The sequence below is a fragment of the Dasypus novemcinctus genome, chromosome 5 (genome assembly GCF_030445035.2).
Source record: "Dasypus novemcinctus isolate mDasNov1 chromosome 5, mDasNov1.1.hap2, whole genome shotgun sequence".
Taxonomy (NCBI): domain Eukaryota; kingdom Metazoa; phylum Chordata; class Mammalia; order Cingulata; family Dasypodidae; genus Dasypus; species Dasypus novemcinctus.
In genome coordinates this window covers 121316167-121333078 of record NC_080677.1, presented here as the reverse complement: position 1 = coordinate 121333078, position 16912 = coordinate 121316167, and the positions used below count along the sequence as shown (strand labels likewise).

General features: G+C 38.1%; 1 protein-coding gene and 1 non-coding gene across 5 annotated transcripts in view; one reads left to right on the top strand and one right to left on the bottom strand.

Moving 5' to 3' along the window:
- The window catches only part of AGK (acylglycerol kinase), a 105691-nt gene that overhangs the window by 3639 nt on the left and 85140 nt on the right, over positions 1 to 16912 (bottom strand). For 3 of the 4 annotated variants that reach the window (XM_058297490.2, XM_071215316.1, XM_071215315.1), the window contains 3 exons: positions 12273 to 12420; positions 11734 to 11831; positions 1631 to 1701 (listed from right to left, as the gene is read on the bottom strand). In XM_058297490.2, coding sequence (XP_058153473.1) covers positions 1631 to 1701; positions 11734 to 11831; positions 12273 to 12420 — 317 coding nt within the window. The remainder of the gene's footprint in view (positions 1 to 1630; positions 1702 to 11733; positions 11832 to 12272; positions 12421 to 16912) is intronic. The other variant, XM_058297491.1, reaches the window with a different exon arrangement.
- LOC111764133 (small nucleolar RNA SNORA31) lies at positions 7965 to 8095 on the top strand. The gene has a single exon (XR_002796821.1). It is a non-coding gene; the product is annotated as a small nucleolar RNA SNORA31 (small nucleolar RNA).

Genomic DNA, 16912 nt, shown 5'->3' with positions numbered 1-16912 from the left:
GCTATTAAAAATTTCAAACTTAAAAATCAAAATGAAATTAAATTCCTTAGGAAAAAGTACTAAACTTTTGTTATTTGAAATAACAAAAAGTTTACTACTTAAAGGGGAATGTTTTCATTCTAATTTAAAGTAGCTATTTCTTTTATATATATGAACTAGTCTTAACTTGTTCTTAAATGACTCCCTATATTCATATTAAGACTACTTAGCAGACTATATGTTTACTTTGACTAAAAGGCTTTGGAATAAAACTACACACACATGCACATATACAACATCCCACTACCACATGCACATATACTCAATAGCTGGTTATGGTTAGTGGAAAAAGAGTAAAACCTAATCCAACTAAATTTGCTCATTATTTATCATTAATTTACAACAGTAATTCTTCAGTGTATGAAACTTGCATTAGAGTTTTTCTAAAGCAATTTCACAATGTCCTATTCAGATATCCAGAGGAAACATTACTTGATTTCATTTCCTGTCCTGTAGCTGAAAATGATAAAATGATGAGGAAAATGACTTCACCCAACTTAAGCAATATAATCAGCTTTTCTCTTTTCAGATGTAAATATTAGAAAATATATTTGAATACAGCTAACCCCACTGAGCAGACTCTTGATGAAGACGGAATGTCATTTTTGCATGCTTTAGAAGGGAAAAGCCTTTCCCTTTTCCCCTTTACTATGCAAGTAAATCAAAGGTTACAGAATTGGCATTTGAAGAATTTATACCAAAGGAAAGAACACCACAAACTAATTTCCTGGACTATGTAGATAATGAAGTGGTCATGGAGATCCAGCGGCTGCAGTAGAAATGGCTAATCCCCAAATGGGCACGAGAGGGAGCTCTGAGACAAGGAACAGGAAAAAAAAAAAAAAAGTCCTTGCAGATTACCAGTTGGCATGGTAATACAGTAGTGCCTCAGGATGCTTTGAAGATCAGTGGAAGGTTTATTTAATTCTTAACCAATGAAACTCTGGCAGAGGTAGAGCTTAACAAATCAGACAGAACTTCAAAGAGTATTTTGTATTGGAAAAGGGAAAAAAGCCTAGAAAATGTCCAATGAAAAATTTTCAATTTTTTCATTAAAGTCCTGGAAACAGGACAAGGTAGAATGTCAAGAATAATATTTGATATCCATGAAATGCTTCAAAATTTTAAAAGGTTTTTTACACATATTCTTTCATTTGAAACTCAAAAACAATCCTGAGATAGGCGGAGCTAATTATATTATCCCATTTTATAGACAGTGAAAGGGATTCAGAAAAGTTAAATTTGAGACTCGTCCAAGTCATGAGATCAATAAGTAGCAGAGTCAAGATTTGTATCCAGCGCTTTTGACCTAAAACCAGAACTCTCCACACTATGCCATGCTACAATGAATTTTTAAATTTCAATTAAAAGGCAAAGACTGCTGTCATACTCTGACCTACCCAAAATGAACAGAGAAGGCTGAAGGAGGAGAGGGACACTGCATGTTAGACTGAAAAAGAATGCTAAAATTCCCAAGCAAGACAAGTCCTTCACTGGATCTCTATCTGAGCCTTTCTGGAGCACCCTGAAAAATAAAATGTGAGAATAAAACTACTTAAGCCTTGTTTCCTCCAGACCCCCATTCACTTACCCTATAGCTATGAAGTCTCCTTTGCTCACTGTGTCAGGTTCAATGCAGATATTCATAAAGTCTTCTATGCTCTAAAAGGATAAAGAAAATAACATCAATTTTCTTAAAATTTTGCTTAATGCAGGCTTGCTGTTAGTCTCGGACTTTGTAGGTTTGAATTCTGAAGCTGTGCATTATATAGGGGACTCGTAACAATCCTAAGTATATTTTCACTACTTTTTTTCTTATTAACATTTTTATTGAGGTATAATTTATATGCCATAAAATGCACTTCCACTGCTTTTTTTTTAAAGTCAGGGTTGGGGATTTTTGAAATTCTGTTAAATCATGAATAATTGCAGCTGTGAAAGTCTCTGAGATTCCTTTCCCTACACCTCAAGCTTTCCACAGTTCTTCCTGTACATCAGCATCATACCAGATATATTGTAACAGTTTCTTAGTGTGGAGAGCCCAAATATCTAGTAGCAATCCATTTATTCAAAACTCTCCAACCACAGAACATTCTGGGAGAAGTGCAAAAGGTGATTATGAAAACAGTCTTCGTTCTTGTACCATTCTATCCATTTTGCCACCAGTCGGTGGCTAGTAATACAAATCTAGCCCTTTGTAATAAAATACTTTTGTATATGCTTCATATAGAAGTTTTCTTTCTTTTTGGACAGGTTCAAAATTTGTAGCCCCAGGATAACCCATAGGCCACTGAGGACCTACAGCCGGTGTCTAAAGTCAAAGGATACTATCAAAGCACAACTATCTCTGAACTAGGAATTACAAAACAGATGACTTTGCTCAAAGTTCACCTTTTAATCAGCTTAAAGTGCCAGCTATGTCCTAGGAACTCTTCTAGGTGCTTGAGTTACATCAAAGTAAAAATTCTCTGCCTACAAGGATCTTATATTCTACTGGGGGATCTTACATGTACTAGATGGGATAAACAAAAATCACCATGATAAAACAAATTATAGGTATAGTAGAAGATGAGATAAAAAACAGCAAGGAACACCAGGTGGTATTGATAATGGTGGGTTATATTTTTCAAAAGGGGTCCAGGTAGGCCTTTTGAGAAGGTAACACCTGAGCAGAGACCTGAAGGAGGTGATTGAATTAGTAATGTGGATATATCCAGAGCAGTCAGTGGTTCTTAAACTTAGTCTCAACTGGAGGGCTTGCTAAAACTCAGACTTCTGGGCTCTATAATTAGTGGGTATGAAGTGAGACCCAAGAATTTTCATTCCTGGGAGCAGATATGGCTCAGTGATTGAGTGCCCACCTCCCAGATGGGAGGTCCCAGGTTCACTTCCTGGTGCCACCTGAAAAAAACAACAAGCAAAGCAAATGAAAAAAATCAACTCAGGGAAACCAATGTGGCTTACTGGTTAAGTGCCAGCCTCCCACATACAAGGCTCTGGGCTCATCCCCAGGTACCTCAAAAAAAAACTTTTCTTTTTTTTAATTCCTAACATGTTCCCAAGGGATGTTGCTGCTGCTGCTGCAGTTGTAAGGACCACATCTTGAGTACTGCTGGTCTACGGAAGAGGGTACTGCCAGGGCAGAGGCCTTATAGTGGAAGCAGGCCCGACATGTTCAAGGAATAGCTAGGAAGGCAGTGTGGTTGGAGCAGAGTGAGTGAAGGGGAGAAGGGGACAGTAGGAGATGAAGTCAGAGAGGGAAAACGACAACTACATCAGTAGAGCCTTGTAGACCATTATAAGGATTAGGCTGAGTGAAACAGGGAGCCACTGGAGGACTCTAAGCAGAGTCCTGAGAGACCTGCCTTTGTCTTAATAGGGCCACCCTGGCTGCTGTGTTTAAAGTAGACTAAAGTGGGGAAAAGGAAAAAGCAGGGAGACTGCTTAGGAGGCTATTGCCATAATCCAAGTTTGGATTAGATAGCTGTGGAGGTAGTATGAAGTAGTAACAGTATTTAGAAGGTGAAGACAACAGTATTTCCTAAAAGATTATAAAGACAGGAGCCAAGGATGGCCCGGGACGTTTGTCATGAATAACTGGAAGAAAAGTCATTAACTGCAATGGGAAAAGGCTGTGGGTAAAGCAGGTTTGAAGGGATAGAGGGAAGATGAGGAGCTCACTTCTAGAGATGCTAAGAAATGCATATTAGATACCTAAGAAAGTAAGTCAACGGATATACAAGTCTGGGAATCAGGAAAGAGGTTTGGGTTTGGGTTAAAAATTTTGAAATCATTAGCATATAAATAGTATTTAAACTAATGAAACTAGGTAATTTCACCAAAAGAATGTGTGACCAGTGAGGAAGGGAAAAAACTGAGTGTGGGTTTCTAGAAGGCAAGTGAAGAAAATGTACCAAGAAGTAGAGAGTGAGTGATCAGCTGTTTCAAACACTGCTGATAAGGACTAAGAATTGACCATTGGATTGAGAAAAGTGAAAGTTGTTCATGACCTTGACAAGAGCAATTATAGGGGGAGGAAAGCCTGATTGGACTGACTGGAGTGGGTTTAGGAGAGAATGGGAGAAAAAGAATTGAAGAGATTGAGTACAGATAGGCCCCTTCAAGGAGTTACGTTAAAGAAAAATCAGCAGGAGTAGGAGAAAATGGGGGCCAAGACAGTTTTACACACACTTAAATGCATATAAATAAGTAAATATGTGTGTATATACATATATGCATAAGATGGGAGAAATAAAGGCTTATGTATATGAGGAATTAATCTAGAGACAAAATAATAAATGATATACTAGAAGTCTTTGAACGGGCAAGATAGAATCTAGTACACAAGTGCGGGATTAGCTGTAAATAGGAGTGAAAGGAGGTAAAAGGGTGAGGTATATAGGTTAGGCAGGTAGGTGGTAGGTAAATTGGTAGGAATCTGTAGAACTTCTGACTTCTCAGTGGAGAAGGAAGCAAGGTAATCAGCTGAGGGTGAGTATTAGGGAGGAAGAATTCAAGGTCTGAGGAGAGAATTGTGTCAAATGAATGGACTAGGGAAATAGGGTATGACAGCCAGTTGTCATTAAGGGCCCACTTAAAATTCAGTTATAAACTGTCAATGGGGCTGTGTTTTCCTTCAGCCACATTCAGCTAGCTGTGCAGTTGGAATTAGCATGAGTTGATTTCAATTAAGCCAAGCCAGTTGTGCTGAGCCAGTCCTGTGAAGTGTGAGAGAAACAAGATTGCTGAGAATATACACATGTAATTGTGGCTGACAACGGAATTAAAGCTAGGTGTGCTGGTTAGGCTAATGTGTCAACTCAGCCAGGTAATTGTGCCCAGTTGTTTGGTAAGCAAGCACTGGGCCAACTAATAAAAGGGCATTTATGGACTTTAGTCATCACCATGGACTTTACTGCAGTGGTAAATCATAGACAGCTGATTACATTACATCAATCAGGGAGATTGCCATCAGCCATGAGTTTAAGGCAATCAGTTGAGTGCCTTAAAAGGGAAAGTAATTCCAGCATTGAGTGAGAATGTCCCAGCTCGTCTTCGGACAACCGTCTCCCAGAACTTGTCAAGAACCTTCAATGGACTTTCAGAGACCCTGGTTGCAGCCTGCCTGTGGAACCTGGACTTGTGCATCCCCATGGTCATGTGAGAGACTTATAAAATCGCATACTATTGACAGAGATCTCTTGTTGATTCTGTTTCCCTAGGGAATCCTGACTAATACACTAGGTAAGGAATGGAGCTCTTGGTAGGGCCAGAGGATTATAGGATTTGTGGATTTGGGGTATGAGAGATGAGCTGGATAGAAAGAAAGCAGTGATCAGAGAATGAGTAGAAGGCATTAAATTGAGATTATGGAGGGCTATGGCTATTGGCAATTATAGGGTCTAGGGTCTAATCACACGAGTGTTTGAGTAAGAGTGGAGAATGAGATCATTGGAGGAAAAGAGTTCAAGGAACTGAGAAATCGGGGCTTTACATATGGAAATAACTCAAAATTAAGACAGGAATAATATTGGAGAGAGTAACAGTGCAAGGAAATAAAATCAGAGAAATGAGGGGAACGGTCTGGGGTTCAGTAGATGACAGGAACAATGATGGGGTCTGATAAGAATTCAGAGCTGGGGGAGAGGATCAGAGTGAAGGGAGAAGAATGGTCTAAAGCAGTGATGAGGAGTAAGAGGACAATGACCTAATGAGCAGGCCTAGTGGTAAAGGGTAGGAGAGAGAAAAACAGGTACCACTTGAAAATGCTGCAGAGAAAATAGAGCCTCAGGAGACAGACCCATTTCAGTTAGAGTGAGAGTCAGAAAATGTTTTCTGTAAAGAGCTAAAGAGGAAATGTTTTAGACTGGCAGACCTTACGGTCTCTGTCACGACTACCCAGCTCTGCACTGTGGCATGAAAACAGCCAGAGGCAACACTTAAATGAGTGTGTCTGTGTGCCAATAACGTTTAAGGACACTGGAATTTTAATTTCATATAATTTTCACATGTAGTACAATATTCTTTTGATTTTCCATTTAAAAATGTAAAAAAGTCTTAACTCACTGGCTATACAACAGGCTGACCAGACTGTAGTTTGCAGACCCCTGGTCATAAACTTTGTCCTGGATGCAAAATTATGTTAATTGGAAACAATTTGATCCTTTGGAACTTAGTTTTTAAACTTTGTTAGGAGGGAGCAGAGCAGCCTTTATTCTAGGTCTAACTGTGCCCCACAACTGAGGGAGTGTCTTTCTGAGGAGTCTACCTAATGCCCCATGCACTCTGAGGTTCTTCCACTTTGGCTGGTGGGAACCCAGACTTTTCCTGGCCCTGTGTGATATCCAGGGATTGTTCTGCCTGTTTCTGGTCAGGAGCTCTTCCACCATTTCAGGAAGTTTCCTCATGTGCCAATAAGCCCTTAATTAAACGTCAAAAGGAAACCTCTGTAGACCTCTGGAGCACTTCTACGTGCAACTCCTGTCCCTTCATTCAGCTCTGGCCTCCCTGAATTCTCAACTGTACCCTCAAATAAGAGGCTTTTGCCTGGGTGTTCTGCCCCAGGTTGTGGAGGGGAAACTCTCTCTAGTTAAGCTGTTTTATTTTCCTTCTCTCAGAGATCTCTGTCCTACACTGGTTGTTATCCAATGTTTGACAACAGTTGTTTCATAGATTTTGGTTCAATTTTTAGTCATTTAAGTTACAGAAGTAAAACTGGTGCTTGTTGTTCCATCTTAGCCAAAAGTAGAAGTCTCATTCTAACATTCAAAAGTCAATGTATTTTACTACATTGACAGGCTAAATGAGAAAATGTTATCTCACTAGATGCTTGAAAAGCACTTGAAAAAATTAGAAATCCACTTGTGATAAAAACTCTTGCAAATTAGGAATAGAACTTCTTTAATCTGATAATGGCTATCTATAAAAACAAATAACAACAACAACAAAAAAACAAAAGTTGAACTCAAGAAGGAAGCATTAACAGCTTTCTCTCTAAGGCCAGAACATGACAATGACTCCCACTATCACCACTTCTATCTAACATTGTACTGACATCCTAGTCAGTATAGTAAGGTAAGACAAAAGATGAGCAGTATAAGTGTTTGAAAGGAAGAAACAAAACTTGCGTTATTTGCAGTCAATAGGACTGAATCTATAGATAACTTTTTTTAAAGCCATAGATAAATTTAATACAATAAAAATTTAGTTAGGTTGCTGAATCAGAATCAAGATATAAAACATCAACTACATATCCATATACTAAGATCAGCTAGTAAATGAAATTTTAAGAGATACTATCCACAATCATATAAAAAATTAAGATAACTAGAAATACAGAATGTTACAGAGAAAACTATAAAACTTCATTGAAAGACATTAAAGACCTAAATATTAATAAAACCATGTTCATACTGGATAAGAGTCAATATGGTACAAATGTCATTTCTTCTCGAATTGATCTATAGGTTCAGTGTAATCCTGATCAATATTTTAACAGATTATGTGACACTTAATAAAAGAAACATTCTGAAAGAGAAGTCCAAAGGGCCTTGAATAGCCAAGAACTCTTGAAGAAGAAAAAGGTAGAAAGACTTATTATACAGCTGTAATAATCAAGCAAAGTACCAGTAGAAATAAATAAAAATAGACCAACAGAAAATTTGGAAAACTTTCCATGTATATAGACACTTGAGGTTTATTACAAATCAGTAGGGGGAAAATGGACTTTTCAATAAATGGTACTTAGACAAATGGCTTTCTATATGAAAAGAATATAAAATTTGGAGACATTGTCATTCACATAACTCACTTATAGGTGGGAGTATTTGTTTTAAACAAAAATGTAATCATTTGATGCATATCACTTTTTAACCCTTTTTCTTAACAACATGTAAACATCTTTCCATGTTCAATAAATATATACAATGCATCTGACAGACGTGGAGCAGTTAATGTCTGCTGCTAAGGTTTCTACTATAGCTTCAAGAAAAAGAAGGTCCTCATGCTTTCTGTCTGTCTGGTTGTGGCAGCCAAGATTGAATGGGGGAATACAGTATTCTAAAAAGATGGGGAAGGGGAAATTGCAACTCAGAAATAAAAATAACAACAAAATATATATATACACACACACAAACACAGAATATTTTAAATAAATGTACCAAAATTCAGTCTCCTGATTAGTTTCATGTATTTTTCAGTTGTAGAGTGAACATACTAATTTTCATACTTTCCATATTCCTAAAAACCCTTTCATACTCTGAATGCAATTTTTTTTCCTTAATAATAAAATGAACAGTTTGAACTATTACATGGCAGCTTATTGTCTTTGAATATTTTATTGCATTTGCTTTTATTTCTACAAAGAGGTATGGAAAAAAAGAAAAAAATGAATGTGCTGCTACAAGTGATAAGAAGCACAGTATCATATACTTTCATAATTGACATAAAGGTAAAAAGCACTAGGATTTCTGAATGTGGCTAATCTTTAGCTGCAATCACATACTCACTAGACTCAATCCATTCATTGGTATTCCATCATCAGAGAAAAGAACAATGTTAAAGAACATGAATTAAGTACTGGAAATACATATTATCAAAGACTGGTTATAAAGGAAATGTATAATTAGAAATCTTATCTTTCTTTTTAAATTCCTTTGGAACAGAACCTACTTTTTTACCCTTAATATATTCACTTGCATCAATGTTTTCAGAATTCTATTATGTAAGAAAGAAGGGGGCTGCTGATATTATGTATTCATCTGATAATTTTCATAGGATAAATTCCTAGAAATACACTTAATAGGTCTGATCACATAGACTCAGCTTCTGATAGACTGCATTTGCAAGCAAAAACAAACAATAGTTGAAAACCTGATCTTCCTTGGAAAACAGATTTCAAAGGTCTGATGTAAAACATGCAACAAGAAAATTCAGGAATGTGGAGTTTCCCTGAATGGCAAATATATGGTATATCAGATAAAATTATTATTTTTTTTATCATTTGTATTAACTGGGATAATGAAAACCAACTTCTTTTATATAGCAAATTATTATCATGTAATTTGAAGAATGACTGCAACGTTTTCATTATGAATTTTTAGATGTTTGTGGCAGTTTGATATTATTGATGAATTCCAAAAAGAAGTATACATGATGTTTGTAAACTGGTCTGTTCCTCTAGGTGTGATAACCTTTGTTTGTATTAGATTCAGCTGAATGTCTTTGATTAAATTATGTTAACATTAGGGCTTTGATTTGACCCCATGATTAGGGCATGCAGGATTGAGTCCTCACCCCCTTGATGGACTGATAAAACAGACTCTCACAGAAGTACACACACAGGAGAGAACACAGAGGGCAAGAGACAGTTCATTAGACAGAATCCTGTGGCCCCAGGAAGAGAGATGAGCCTGATAGTCTACAGCTGACCTTGTAAAGAAACCAGAGCAGCTGAGCCTGGAAAGAAGTGAGCCCTGGGGAGAGAGAGGAGCCTTATGCCAGTCTATAGCTGAAATTGGAAGAAGCTGGGATCATGGAACCTTAAGAGGAAAGAGGAAGGCTAAACCCTCGCAGACATCACCTGCCATCTTGTGTCAACATGTGGCAACAAACTTTGGGTGAGAAAGTATCTCTTATGGTACCTTGAGTTGGACTCTTTAGGGCCTTATGACTATAAGCTTCTACCTCAAATAAGCACCCTTTATAAAAGCCAACAGAGTTCTGGTACTTGGCATCAGTTCCCCTGTGGCTGACTAATACAATGTTTCATAAACACTGCCCAGCTGCCATCCACAAATGGTGTTCCAATTAATTTCCCATCAGAAATACATGAGACTAGTCACTTACACACTAAAAAGTATGATAGTATTCAGCTACTGTTTTAATTTGCATTTCTTTGATACTGAGTACTTTTCCTATTTCTTTACCTATAAAATGCAGACAAAAATTGTATCTACCTGGTAGTGTAATTATGAGGACTGCATGAGTTAATATTATGTAAAATTCTTAGAATACTGCCTGGCATATATTCAATAAATAAGCTACTTTTTATATGCTGATTTCTTTTGTGAATTTTCCATTCTTGTCCTTTGCCCATTTTGAAAAGTCCTTTGTCCATTTCTTATTGATTCCTAAGAGTTTGTTATAAAGAAAGGCTATTTACTCTTGGTCTGTGAGAGCCTAATATTTTTCCTAACATGTCATTTAAAAATTTGTTTAAGTATCTTTTTTCATTATAAGTAGATAAATGCATCAATATGATTTTTGCCTCAGGTGTCATGCTTAGAAGGCCTTGTTTCAAAATTTTTAATTAGAAAAAAACCACAAGACTCTGAATAGTAATGTTGGTCTCAAACTTCTCACTAGATTCAAACTCCATCTGCCAGTTTTCACACTGGTCAGCCAAATTATGAATATATATATATATACTGCTTTGATTTGCATAAAAGCTGAATATAGTGTTTAGTCCATATATAGAAAAGGATGACTTTTCTATTAGCATTCTCATTAATATAAATTACTAAGATTTTCTGTATTCCAGGGATCAGCAAACTAGAGGCAGACAATAAAATGCTTTAGGCTTTTTGGGCCTCAAAAGTCTTAGCTGCAACTACTCAAGTCTGCCATTGCAGCACAAAAGCAGCCATAGATAATATGTAAATGAATAAGCATGGCTGTGTTCCAATAAATCTTTATTTGTGGATATTGAAATTTGAATTTCATATCCTTTTCATGTGTCACAAAAATATTCTTCTTCTTTTGAGTTTGTTTCAACCATCTAAAAATGCAAATAGAATCTTTAGCTTGTGGAGTATACAAAATTAGATAGCAGGCTGCAGTTTGCTGACCACTGCTTTATTTCAACATTTTTAAAGTGTATTATAGCAGCACTATGCAATCTAACTTTCTGCAGTGATGGAAATGTTTATCTGTGCTTTCCAATATGGTAGCTACTAGCCTACAAATGGCTATTAAGCACTTGGAAAATGTGGCTACTGTGACTGAGAAACTGAGTTTTTAACTTAATGTAATTCTAAATAATTTAAATGTAAATAGCCACATGTGGCTAGTGGTTACCATACCGGACAGTGCAGATCTATAGACTGGATCATAATAAAACCCTAAATACCTACAGATATGGATGTGCATGGGTGTGGGTGTGGGTGTGTATTTCTACTGGGGCTCTAAATCTACATATTCACTATAGTTACAAAAACAATGGATAATAGCTTACGTTGTAGTTTACACTCTCCCCCAGTAGAGGGTTATGGCAGGATATATAATGTCCAGCATCTGTCCCTGCAATATCATTTAGGACAACTCTAAGTCCCAAAAATGCTATTTACTTAAGTAAAAGTTTCACAATTTTTATTTCAGTGACAATGAGAGTAGGTTAACTTTTAGTTTCTAAAGGCATTCTGCCCTAAGTTCTCTAGAGGTGGAATGTTTACAGACTAAGCAATGACTGGAATACTTGATCAGTCCCTTAAGCTTTTAAGCCATTACTTCACTCAACTGTTTCTTTTCATTGCTATTATTCCTTAAAGGCACACCACCATTTTCTTTTTCCTGATCTTTTCCTGTCTATTACCACAGGGCAAAAACAAAAATATTGAATCAGTGGAAGAGCATATAGCTTTTGTTGCTTTTTTCCAGATACCAAATTCTTTTTTAATTAAAAAAAATCACACTTACTGTTAGGTCAAGCTGACTGTTTCGTGTTGTGATGGACAGTTCAATGGTGGACAGCTGTACTTCTTTCCAGATCTCTGGGTTCACCTCTTTGGAGAGGGCTGTGTGAATCCATTGGACACAGGTCACTTCCTCCCATTAACACTTCTCCATCCTAACAAATGACCAGCTGCCAGCTGCTCAGCTCTGCCTCCCAAGCCCTTTTGCTGACTTCTCTACCTTAGTTGTATTTATTTCATACTTCTTATCCATAGAAGGTAAGAGGCAGGTGCAAAACGGCACCTCTATGCCCAAAACATCCCTTCCAAAAGCAGCTCCAATAACATAAAGGCCAGCTAAGGAAGAGGGAGTCACTGGTTGTCACAAATGACACATTCATAAGATGTTTGTGCTCATTTGGGCCCTGCTCTGATGGTACATAGGAGACTGAATTCAATGATCCTTGAGAGGCTTCTCCTGCTCTAGTTAAATCTCTAAAAACTGATGTTGGGGATCTGCTCGAGGGCAGCCCTAAACAGATCTTCAGTGACCACACTGCTCACCATCCTGTGGTTGTGCCCAGGATAATGCAAGCCTTCGCAATATTCGCCTGTACAAAGAAGGCCGAGGAGGTGTCCCTACTGGTTCACTGGATGGTCTCTCTGTAGGTCCCGTGTACGAGATAGACGCTTGATGAATCTGAGGCCACTCCTTATTAATGTGGAGAGAGAAAAAAAAATTTGTCATGTACGCTCAACTCCAATCTCTGGAAAGGTTAGTATTCTAACTATACTGGCTAGAAAGGTAATACTGTCCTCCCATTGGAGGGAATTATCACTACTCTGTTGAAGAATGAAATCTTCAATTTTTTTTATCTTATTGATTCCTTTTCTTTAAAGCCATATCTTGAAAACTATAAATACAGTGATTGTTGCCTCAAATTCCTCTCCCTCACACAGAGCAGAAAGATCAAAGTGAACTAAAAACCACTTTATACTTGTTCAAAAAAATTGAAATCAGTATGAATGAACATGACCTGTACAAATACTTACCTCCACTTTATCACAGATTTCACCCATTTAGGCGTCAGCTCACAACCTTCTTCTCTTGTGATGTGGGGGCATTTTCAGGACTTGGAGTTGTCCTAAATGATATTGCAGGGACAGATGCTGGACATTATATAGCCTGCCATAACTCACTGAACATACTGGGGGAGAGTGTAAACTACAATGTAAACTATAATCCAGGCGGTGCAGCAGTGCTCCAAGATGTGTTCACCAATTGCAGTGGATATGTCACAACGATGAAGGAGGTTGTTGATGTGGGAGGATTGGGGCAGAGGGAGGGTTACGTGGGAACCTCATATTTTTTAATGTAACATTTTTTGTGATCAATGTATCTTCAAAAGAAATACAATAAAAAAAGAAAGAAAAAAGAAAAAAAGAAAAGAAAAAAAGAATGAATGCAGAATCATCCATAGTAAGTTTAACCTTGGTTTATAGATGGCAACACAAAAATGAAATTGATGAAATGTAGCTGCATCAAATACCTACTTCACTGCTGGAACCACATTCCCAATCAGAGGCCAGAAAGGTTTAGTCCAGCCTCGCAATGCAGCCCAAGACAGCTCGTTTCTGCTTCAAAGCCCATCATTCTCACACGCTCGATTTTTTGTCTGTTACTGCCTGGCATTCTAAGACCTACTTTATCCTGGTTAACATCAGTGTCCACAGGAATAATTAAAACAACACTCTAGCCTTTCAGCCTTTGACTTCACCTCTAATCCACCACAGCCACCCATTTTCATGACCAAATCCGGGTGCTTATTGCTATCAGAATTATTCCATCTTTGAAATCTAAAACCCTCATACCCTACTCTCTAATCACACCTCATGTTCTTCTAGTTGGCTCTTTAGTGGTCAATATGCTTCTTAGAATGAACTATTTCCCTGTTCTTAAGTTTTCATGGGGTTAATTACAAAAGAGTAACAATTCTGGCTTTTCTTACTTCACCACTTACTCATTCCTTCTCAAGTCCAGAAAGACCAATGAATAGACTCAGCTCCTTCCTTGCTGTCTCTTTCTCTCCCTCGGAAATTGACTATCTTTGGGACTCACACAGCCACTGCATCTTCATGCAGTAAGCTTACCATGGCAGAGTCTGCCCTGGAGGAACAGTTTTAAGTGGATAAATTCAATTTGGAGTATGAAGAAATTAGATTGTGACCACATATTTAAGTGGTGTTCTTCACTCCAGCTGACATTTATAAAGCTGACAGTTTGATTTCCATCTGCCTGGTTCCTGCATCTGTTTTCATAACTTGGTTCAAACTCAGAAGAGAAAGAGAAGGGTTTTATTTATTGGTCCCTGAAGATCCTAATCATACCAAGTTTTCAATTGCATCAAGAATTCCAGTCCCTGACCACTCCATTTTCCTTCAATGCCAAACTAAATGTCAACTACCTTAAATCACTCTTTCCATTACCCTTGGCCCTCTTGTGTCCTTGTTCTTCCATTGCCTTTACCCCAAAAAGCTCCAATTCTAGATCAATTCTGTTATTAAATTTCTGCACTCCTACATCATGGCTCAGTATTTTTAGAGGGGGAAAAAGTACTCCTGCTGAGTATTAATAAAGGAAAAGCCAATTACCTAAAGGAGCATGTTAGTGTCATAATAAGTTCTTGGTCTCAGGCCTTCAGTGCTACCTGATAATCTTTCAAAGGCTGCCTACTTTCATCTTTCTTCAGAACTCTCCCTTGCCACTACCACCACCCATTTCATTTTCAACACATGACTTTGCTTCTTACACTTCAATGAGAATATCAAGAACATTAGGGGAAAACTTCCTTAACTTTATATAAACTTATTTTCATCTGAACCTATTCTTTACATCTCTCCTGTCTCAATAAAGAAGGTGCCCTATCCCCTCTCCAAGGTTAATCCTCTACATAGCCTTCAGGGTTTAAAGGTGTGGATACCTCTCCAACTAAAACAACACTCCCCTGGCCTCATATTTTTCTCCTGCTTTTACCTTTTCTATCTCCTTCCCTTTAAGGTAAGGCTTCTTGAAGGAATGGCCTACTCTTGCTGTCTTCACTTCTTTACCTCCTATTTACTTTTCACGTTACCGAAGAGCTCCTGCTTGCCAAATCCTATGGATACTTTCTTGTCTTTATTTGGACTCTGCTATTTCTTCTTGAAATTCTTACTTTCTTCTAGAAATTCTCTCTTCCACTGGACTCTGTGTTGGTATTCTCTCTTGGATTGTTTTTTAACACTTCTCAGTCATCTTTTCTAGCTCTTTAAATGTCTATATTCATCACGGCTTTATCTGGTCATCTGTTCTCACTGGTAACTTCATCCAAACCCATAGTTTCAATACCACACATACTGTTATGACACCTAAATCTGTATCTGTGGCCCAAAACCTCTCTGCTGAATTCCAAACCTAAATTACACCTGTATCTCTATCTGTATATACCATAGCTATTTTTTTTCCTTCTTTTTTTTAGAATGTTAATTCAAAAAATATGAGGTCCCCATATACCACCCAACCCCCTCACCCCACTCCTCCCTCATCAACAACCTCTTTCATCATTGTGGCACATACATTGCATTTGGTGAATACATTTTGGAACACTGCTGCATCACATGAATAGTGGTTTACACTGTAGTTTACACTCTCCCCCAGTCCACCCAGTGGGCATGGCAGGACATACAATGTCCAGCAGTCCCTGCAGTACCACTCAGGACAACTCCAAGTCCTGAAAATGTCCCCACATCCTATCTCTTCTTCCCTCTCCCTACCCTCAGCAGCTACTGTGGCCACTTTCTCCACATCAATGCTACAATTTCTTTCATTACTAATCACAATAGTTCCATAGCAGAATATCAGTAAGTGCACCCTAATCCATACTCTATTCCTCCAGCTCACTCCCCCTCTATATCAAGAGGGAGTTCAGATTCCACATGGATGATGGATACAATTCTCCTGCTTGCAGTTGTAGGCACTCTTGAATCCCTGGTGTGGTGGTTGACCTTCTTTACCTCCCTGTTAGCTGGCCAGGGTAAGTCCAATAAGCCAGACAGTAGGAGTTGCAAGTCTGCTCAGGCTCAAGGCCTGGCTGTCACATGGACAATACTACATGACCTATCTTATATGAAATAAGTAAACCAAGCTGTCTCAGAGAGCTAGAGACTGAATGATAGGCTTAAAGGAAGTTGGGGTGTAGAGGAAGGTTGTGAGCTGACACCATAGCTACTTTAAACTCTGCAGGTACTGAGGACTTTTAATGATGGAGTTTTGATTTTGGTGTTTGATACTGAAGACTTAAACTGGAGCCCTGGGAAGTCACCATGCAGAGGAAAGAGAAGCCAGCCCCAGGAAGGAAGGAACCTTGAAGCCAGAGTAAAGCAAGCCCCAGGAATGTAGGAATCCAGGAAACCTGAACCCTCGTAGACGTTGGCAGCCATTTTGCTCCAGACAGACTTTGGCAAGGGAAGTAACTTATACTTTATGGCCTGGTACCTGTAAGCTCCAACCCCAAATAAATGCCCTTTATAAAAAAAAAAAAAAAAAAAAAAAAAAACTCTACATGTACTAAAGTGAAAACTTTATCTTTCGTCACAAACTTGGTCTCATTCTAATATTGTCAATGTTAATGGAAAACTCGAGTTACCAAACACTAGTTTTTCAAACCAGAAACCTGGGAATCCAGTATTCTTCCAAATTTTGAAGCTCCTACCTTAATATCTCTTTAATCCATCCTCTGTTGTCAATGTTACTGCATAATCTATCCCTCATCACTTCTCACCTGCATTACTTTAACAACCTTCTATCTGATGACCTCACCTTTAGCCTATCCATGTCCAATCCCTTGTCCCATGCTGCTGCCAATTTTTCTAAAATGAAAACCTGATCATGTCATTCCCCTGCTTAAGATGCTTCAATAACGCCCCAATTCATTTAAGGATAAAAGTTAGATTCCACATCAAAAATCACCATAATCTGTCTCCACCTAACACTCTAGCCTTTTCCTGCCATTCTATTGCATTTGCCATAATTAACAAACATGTTATAACACTGTGACTGCACACATCCTGCTCCCTTCTACCCCCAAAATGCCCTTTATCTCAGTCCTATATGTTTTGCAAAACTTAGCATACATGGCTCTTTCCCTTGGAAGACTTTTCTGACCCTC